The following is an 8,781-nucleotide window of genomic DNA, read 5'->3' as shown; positions in this document are numbered from 1 at the left end:
AAGCACCCACACAATTTGCGAAAAGACAGTTTCAATACAGTTTTCAGTTGCAATTTTAGTTTTTCCCTTTCCGCCGATTTGTATTTTTCCAACGTAGCCTTGTTGCTAGAACCCGTGTTGTATGTTAACATTCGGGTTCCAACAAATTTTCACTCCGAGTCAGGAAGGAACTGCTAATTCAGAAGCGATTCGGATAATAAGACCGAAAGAAGCACCGTTTTAATTAACGTCGGATGAAATTAACGGGGGAAAAATGAAATTTTGGTGTAAAATCGTGTTTAGAAGCATGGATGAAATAGAACCGAGTGCGAGGAACATTGAATTTCCTGGAATGTAATATATCTTCGAATACGAATAGGCTATATTGCATTAACCCCTATTCAACCCCTTGAAATTAAAAAATATTTATTCAAAGATGTAATTAGCTATATCTCGGTACCTAAATGAATTCTAGCCCACGCGTCGTGGTCCTCCTCTCCGCCTCCGTCCAGGGGGGCTGATCGTAATAACATAAACTAGAGCCCCATTGACTCGGAACCCTCGATGTCTCTACGCGAAAAATCGAAACGAAGCGAAGGAAAATCACGAGATATCAATGAACGAAAGGCACTATTTCGGGTTCCGACTAGCTTTATTATGCTAAAGGGGGGCTGATACCGAGCTACTCTGTGCCAAACGGTGTCACTCTTGGGAAAAGGTCTGTAACGCTCTGTAGTCGCCAAGGAACGGATTTTTCCAGCTCTAGTCCACGCATCATGGTCCTCCTGTCATGGGGGGCTAGTCGTAAAGACATAAACCAGGCTCCCACTGACTCGGGACCCCCATGTCGCTGCGCAAAAAATCGAAACGAAGAAAAAAGTTAGGTCACATAGCAACGACGCGTTTTTCTTCTCTAGCTGAGTTTCTCTTCGCTGAACAAGGTCGATGCAAACCGCTTTCGTTTAACAGGATTAGGTCCTCAGCGTCGTTTCGTGTACCCGAGGTATAGCGCGCGGTGAACAGCGGATAAAGACGAACGAGCGAGGAAAAGAGGATTCGCGAGGATTTCACCCCTCGACGCGGCTAATGACACTTCTTCCACGCGTATCTTCGCCCTTTTCCGCGAGAAAGACTCGTGTTCAGCCGCTGTTAGACGCCTCCCTCGGCGACCCGGGGGAACCGGAAGCGCGAAGACGGCCTTCCGCCGGATGGCCAGGCTGCTCCATCCGCGAGAGTGTCTTTCTTCGCCAGCTAGACTGCGCCACGATCGCAAACACCTCGACGATCCTCTTGACACTCGCGCGAGCTAGATCCTAGTGGAGATTGAAACGACCAGGGTCAGGGGACTCGCGTGTGAACAATACCCTGTTGTTAAGTGGAATACTTCCAACGATGGAGGTACTCGCTGGTGACTTTCCGTTAGTCACGAGTTTCTTGTGCGTTTTTGGGGTATAGTATATTTTCTTTTTAAAAATCCATCCCCTTTCGTTGCGATAGAGGGATATTTTTGGTAGTGACAAGAATGATGTGATCAATTAATAGCGGAGTTAAGGAAAATTTATGAATTCTTGTGATACCTCTCGCAGAGTGATCAGAGTTCCAAAATAATATTGTAGGAAGGATTTTAGTAAGACTAAGCTCCTTGCTTCTGGGTAACTTCTTTATTCTCTTCGTACTCTGATCGGATAGTGTCCCAAAAGCGCATCCTTCGCTGTTTTATAGGGCGTGTCCCCTCTTCGTTGTCTTGTCTTCGCGTGTCCGTAGCCTCTTCCGCTGAGCTCAAGTCCAGATGGTCCAGCTTGGTGTCTAGCATCCCCATCTGTGGCTGTTGTCCTTGGGCCTCGGCGAGGCCTTCCTAGAACTCCAACAAAGGGCTGTCTTCCGCCGGAAGACAATGGGCCGCGCTGAAAGTTGCCCACAATATTTGCAATGATAAATTTGCTAGAATGTCTTTGAATTCTGTGTAATTTTTATAGGAAATTGGCAGTCTTTGGATTTTTCGAAAATTATTGCGTTAATGGTAAATTTAACCTTATTTCAATTTCATAGAAGTTCGAAATTTATTAATAATCTAGGGCTGTCGCTATATATTTTGTTAGAATTTTCGTCATTGTAATTTCTATTTCCTTCGAATGGCACAGAGCCATAGATAAATATTATTTTTACTCGGAATTATCGGTATAAGAATTACTCGAAGATTAACGAGAGCAAAATTGGCGGGAAAATTATTGCACGATTTTCCTCGGGTAAAACAATTTTATCACGTCAGAGGAACGCTCGCTGGCGGATGACGTTACGATAATTAGCAAGGTATACTCAATTACAAGATATTATGGAAATTTCCCGTCGCATCAAACGAATCGCACAAAGTAACGAGCAATTATACATCGCAGCGCGGGAAGAATTTTTCGTACCGTGTTTCATACGCTGCCCCCTTTCCCGACGAATTAATATTTTTCTTTAATTATATTGCGTAGAATAATAAAATATAAAGCCGAGAGGAACGTTATCGGTCATCTCGACAACGCGTCGCGTGACGCAACGTAATTTACGGCTTTCCTTTATTTTCATAGCTTTATCCAAAGGCTGCGAGTGAATGGAAAACACGCAATTATTTTTATTTTACCGAGCATGGAAAGGAATTACGGCGACCGTCGCAAATACAGATATTTCTTTGTGAAAAGTAGGCGTGTTCCGTGTTATAAAAATTACGTGCATGCAGAATTTTCAACAAGTAAATTGCTATTAAAAATTATTTTACTCCGCATTTTATATATTCCTCTGCTTACTGCTAATCTCGATGGAAACTTTACCATACGGTTAATCTCGAAATGCTTTTGATTACTCGATTATGGTGTATATGAAGTCGCTTATTAAGGTATTAGAATGCCTGTATCGTAAACGTTTGACAAATACATTCGCATGTTGGATCTATACTCTGACAACTATAGTACACGTATAGTAAAATAAAACGAGGTGGATAATTAGAGTGAAAGAGAATGAATGTGTAAGGGTATATAGGGTGTAAGAAAAGTACGTATGTAGGCAATAGCTGTCGTGGAGAGGCTAGACTAGTATTCTTTTGGAATGACAGTCATGACAGTATCGTGAGCAATATCTTCTATATGAAATAAACCTGTTATCTATTTCTCCTAAAATCTCAAAATCCTCATCTTCGGGGGATTTAATAAATATAATCCTCTACATATATTAACCATTTCACTCCCGAGTTATAAACAGGGTAGCAAACGTCCCGTCCTGAATTAATTTAACAAATTTTATTTTTGTCTAAATCTAATAAAAACTTAATCGAAATATAACATCACGCATTACAAGCTTACCCGAGGTGATACAGATGAATACGGAAGTTCAGAAGTCGCTAAATATTTTATTTGCAACCCTGACAGCGGAGGAAAAATCTCGGGCCAAGGGGGTGCGCGCCACGTGCGCACAGACGTGAAATACATAGTCTCGCAATTTTTGACAGGGGGCAAAATGATGCAGGGATTGTATTGAAAAAAATTTATCTCTTATCCTAAGAATTGGCAGGACAGGTCGGAACAGTTGGGTCACGTTCGGAAAGAATTTTCTAAGCTCTAACAGCTTAGAAATCCATGGACGTTGTATCGCGTTCGCAGTTCGCTGTCATGTTGTCTGCAGGAGTGAGGGGGTTAAAAATCCAATGGATAAAAGAATATTATATTTAATATTCGAAATTACAGTATGTTACCGAGCGATTGTAAATTTTTCTCGAAAACTGTGCACAATTTAACGAATAAAAATCAAACTTCTTATCCAAAAAATCCCATAGAGAAGCAAATTCACGAACTCGTGGAAACTTCTCTGGAAGAAATGCAACGATCTTCAACAATCCGCAATCACAGCCTCTCGTGGAACGAAGAAAACAGCTTTCACGCGAGATTGAAGAAGCTCTACTGATTCTTCGTCGGTGAAAAATCTTCCGCTGCTAAATCGTTCGTATGCCATTGATCCACGGATGGCCACGAGCGAGTACCTCTATGAGGAACATCCCATGGTTCTGTCGGTCGCGGATCGTCGGATGATTTGCGGTGGTAATGAACATTTCAATCGGCGGGTCGGTGCATTCAAGCCCGAAGCGACGCGATTTGGCGCCACGCCAGGGCCATTAAAGCCCGTCTTATGGCCTTTTTGCCTGGCCTTGCGTCGGTGCACCTTTGTTTGGTCGCGCGATAACAATGGGAAGATGGAAAATAATGAGAAAGGTCTCGCCGGGGCCTCCGCGACGCGCATTCGTGGCGACGTAGGGCGAGATCAGACGTCTCGAGACTGAATTAAAAAGCTCGAGTGTATTGGGAAAAGAAGAAAGAAACGAGGGACCAAGCGCGCCCTTGTGCCAGCCTCGTTGCTTTTAATTAAGTTCAACTTCAAGCGGATGCACCTCCGTTGGCCCTTTGTGTGTCTCCGCTGGCGGATGTCTTTATGGCGTTTAGAGCCCCGTCGATGACCCGTGTTGAGGGAACGTATCGCCAAGTTTGTATGATTATCGGTGATGTAATTGTGGTAATGGTTACATAGATTTTTAAATATATACGTGGGATTGGAATAAGTACGGCCCTGAAAGATTGTCAAGTGTGTTTGGGCTTAGAATGAAAGTGACCATGTGCAAGAGGATTGACTGCAAAGAATGTTTATGGTAGAGTCCAGTGAAAATTTAGGGATGCGTCCAGAGTGGTTGAAGTACCTGGCCCACCGAGGTTGCGTGGGAAAGGGGCATGATTGGAAAGGAAAACCTGGGTCTGGAAAAGGACAGAATGAATGCTTTAAACAAGGGTGCAAGCGCGGACAGGGTCAGTCTACAGTCTCCAGTCTTTTAACAATCTTTAAGAGTTCTTAAGCTAGTGTCAGTATGTGAGTAAGAAGTCGAACGTGCCCATAGCGAATCCCTCTTGTTTCATAGCCGTCAATCTACGTATAAGCTTATTTTATTCCATTAAGAAGTAAAACAACGCTATTTTGGCCAATCCACCCATCCCGATCCTACATATATGTGTAAGATGTAGAATTATTTTACCTCGATATTCCACGCTTCGTTGGGCAATTTTAAATTTGAGATATTAATTGATAATCTGATTAAATGGCGGCTAAGAGTTGCCTCTCGAGTGTAAAGGGTTAACTAACATCGTCAACCATTACTGGTATCTTCAACAACATGGTCTAAATTGCAATTATTATAATAAAAATGATGCCATTATACAGTTGACAAATGTCACTATTTATTTGACTCGAATATTTTCATTAATCTCGGTGTCATAAGGCTAGTGTGGTAATGGTTAACATAGATTTTGAATATATATGTGTTGATATAATAAAGGAGCAATGTGTGTAAGAAAGGGACGATATGATGTGAACTGAGATGTGTGAATTGAGTATGTAATGTAATGTATGAAAGAAGAAAGAAGAAAACGAGAGTGATTTGGCATAGGTCAGTTGCAATTGAGTTTTAATAGCGAAAAGACGCGTGAGCATGCGATTGCGATAAATTAATTATATTTAAATTTAATATTTGTGTTTTGATTATTTATATAATTAAATAATGAATTGTTCTAATTATTATTAATATTTCATCCACCACTAACAGTAATTTCTCCAACGAAATTGCAGCGTTTATTAACCTTTTCATACACCTTAACCCCCTCCCTGGAATTTTGTCTCGTTTGAAAATTTTAATAAATTAGGTAGCCAGCAAAAATTTTCCTCCAACGCAATTTTCATTACTAGCAACACTAATTTCCATCACTAATTTTCATCACTAACGAGAAAACCAAATCCAACTCTTTCTTAGAAAATTAATCGAACAGCATAATTAACCCTTCACTCCTGCAGACGTCCATGGATTTCAAAGCTGTTAGGAATGGTCAAATGGTTAAATTGCGTGGGGAACTATTGATTAAGATATGAAGGAATGTGCGTGTCCTTGTGAGTTGCAATAATACCTTTTATACTATACCGTGTTTAAGACTGGCAGTTTCTAGAAAACAGGGGGCCCTTATAAACTTAAAATCCGAAACATGGCTGCCCAGTAGGGAAGAATCCACTAAACCTAAAGATCATTATTGACTTGCAATATACCTGACACCATCGTTGCAAGCTTACAATTTATTACAACAGGTGATATGGGATTTCAGTGTAAAATTGCATCCTTGATATTTAAATTTCGCGCCAATTTATGAGAGAACGTGTGTCACTGTTCTGACATAATTTGACAATAAGTAGCAAATCTGACGAATGATGGTATGACAAGCATAATAGTAATAGCAATCAGTGCTCTTCTACTATGTATTATATAGAATGCTGTTATAATTACGTAGAAAATGTAATTAAAAATTTTAGAAACGCTGCTATTTATTTAAATAAAATACTTTCACTGTTTCTCCTACTACACTGTTCGCGTGTTATGGAGTCTCCCATCTCCTTAGGAATTTGGTGCTATTTTACCGCTTCTGAGCGAAGACTAACTAGCATGTGACAGAAACTTGGAATTATGGAATAAAATTTTCCATAAATTTAATTTCAGCACGCGCCGAAATTGTCTAACGTTTAATAAGGGGTTCATCCGCGTGCAGCTAAGTAGGATCATAAATCATCTTGCGAAATATCAAGTCTACCTTATCCTCCGGTTACACCAGTGTCCAACAGTCGTAAAACTCTGCGACGACGTAACAATAGAAAGGGAAACGAGAGAAGGAAAAGGAAAGGGAAGCACGTTCCATCCGGGGCCTGTTAGTGGACTCATCAGTTACACTGCTCAGCAGGCCCATGCTTTAAACGTGGCGAAGTCCAAGTCGCGTTTCACCGCACTCGGCGTTAGTTAAAATTCATATTCGGTTGTGCTGTAATTCGTCGCAGTACACAGCAGCGAATTTTCATATGGCAGATTTTAGGAAAAATAGGGAACACCAATGAGCACGTGCGAGGTAGAAAGGAACTTTTCCATCAATCAGGGTAAAATTTAATCAGCTATATACCAAGATAGAAATTCCAGGTACAAGCACAATCCATAAAACTGAATTACTTTCCTAATGGAACTTTCGTGTGTACAGAAATTTTACATTTTCGTTCCCTTCCGCTTTTAAGTAAAGCGTACATATATGCAGACTGTAACAGCGTCACGTATCGCGAAATTAATACTACACGGAGTAATTTTGCATCATTTTCGTGCAACGATTCGATAATGACTTTACACACAGGCCGGTGCATAAAACAAAACGTAAATTGATAAATATCGTTTATTAAAGGGAAACAACGTTGCGCCGTTAATAAAACAATCGCGTATAATTCGATACAAATTGAAATATCGCGTTTCGTCGTTTTGTTTATTGCTTGGCAAATACGCGAACTATAAGCACGCTTGACTTACAAAATTTAAACATCGCAGTTCGAATATGCAAACCTGCGTCAACTTTTCGCCCACTCCCCAGTCACGTATGTTTGCGTACCCCTACACACGCTCAGCCGTATTTTTCCACGGGGCGTTGTGATCTTTTAACGTGCAATTTCATCACGTACGTTTGTTCTACGGTTTACGCCTGTAATACTTTCCGCAGCTTTTATTTATTCCTCGGTTAACCGTGAATTTCCATCCGTTGCAGATAAAGCGCCATCCGAAGCCTCTTTCAGAGGGACAGAGTACCTCACGATAGACCTGAGCAAAGGAAGCCCGATTCTGAGCACGCAGGAATCCATCAGCTTGCAATTTAAAACGAGACAACCGAACGGGCTGCTGTTTTACTCCGGTAAGTTCTCTGATAAATTTATTTTAAGAAAGCATTTTCATACTCAGAAGCTATTGCTTCTATCGTTATTTCGACAGTAACTTCGATCATTTTTTCGTCAAAGTCCGGCAAACTTTGACCTAGGATTTGTTTAACCCTTTGCACTCGAGAGACGCCTTTGATAAAATCAGTGGCTATTTGATAAAATTTCGAAGCTCGATATTAATTAATATATCAAATTTGAAATAATGTAACAGTGTGCGAGATATCAAAATTAAATAATTCTACGTGTTAATTATTATACGATTTCTTATTTATTGCTGAAAAAGGTGTCGTCAGCTTTAGAGCAGAAAATTTTTCAACTTGTACTTCTTTCGTTCTTTGGCCAAAAAATCGTCGAGTGCAAAGGGTTAATCCACTGTTCTCTTCGTGCAAAATTGCCACTGGTTTATCCCCTTTGTTTCGTTACCCATTTGCAAAATAAATACAGGGAATCGAACATCCGAAGAGATATTATTTTTATTTTAAATTGGAATATTCGAGCATGGAATTTAGTATATCTATTTTATTTTATATGCTACCCATCGTAGCAAGATGGTCATCAAGATGCTAAACGGTAGAACCATAGGAACCACAAATCATATAACCCCCGTTATTATAGAGGGGGGGGGGGGCAGACTTTGTAAAGTGGAATATGGGGATAGAAATAATTAAATACCAACAATTTTGAAAACGTCACTAACGAAATTAGATATTTTCCCATAACACACATTCATGTGAAATTGTGTTACACGTACACGTTACGATTGTAGCGACCATCATTCTCACCTTCGTCAACTGTTGGGGAGGACCCCCTATACAATCTTCGTTCAAATCTCTCAAGGCATCTTCGTAACATTCTATCACTATATCGATGAATCACCTAAACGAGGCAGAGTATAGATCTTTCATTTCAACTCGAAAACGAATGTTGTTGACTATTTACTTACTATTGTATATTAGCCCCTTTTGGCATATTAAGGGATCACTGTATCACGTATTCTTTTGG

The 8,781-nt window shown here is 40.4% G+C and overlaps 1 protein-coding gene across 1 annotated transcript in view; it reads left to right on the top strand.

Moving 5' to 3' along the window:
- LOC108548569 (neurexin-3-like) overlaps positions 1-8,781 on the top strand; it is a gene marked incomplete at its 3' end in the record, with an annotated part of 261,403 nt that overhangs the window by 32,672 nt on the left and 219,950 nt on the right. The window contains 1 exon segment of the mRNA XM_017901580.1: positions 7,611-7,754. Within this exon segment, the coding sequence (XP_017757069.1) occupies positions 7,611-7,754 (144 nt within the window).

This window comes from Eufriesea mexicana, unplaced genomic scaffold (assembly GCF_001483705.2).
Source record: "Eufriesea mexicana isolate 0111107269 unplaced genomic scaffold, ASM148370v2 scaffold1688, whole genome shotgun sequence".
Classification (NCBI taxonomy): domain Eukaryota; kingdom Metazoa; phylum Arthropoda; class Insecta; order Hymenoptera; family Apidae; genus Eufriesea; species Eufriesea mexicana.
Note: the sequence above shows the minus strand (reverse complement) of the source record. Positions and strands in the feature narration are given on the sequence as shown.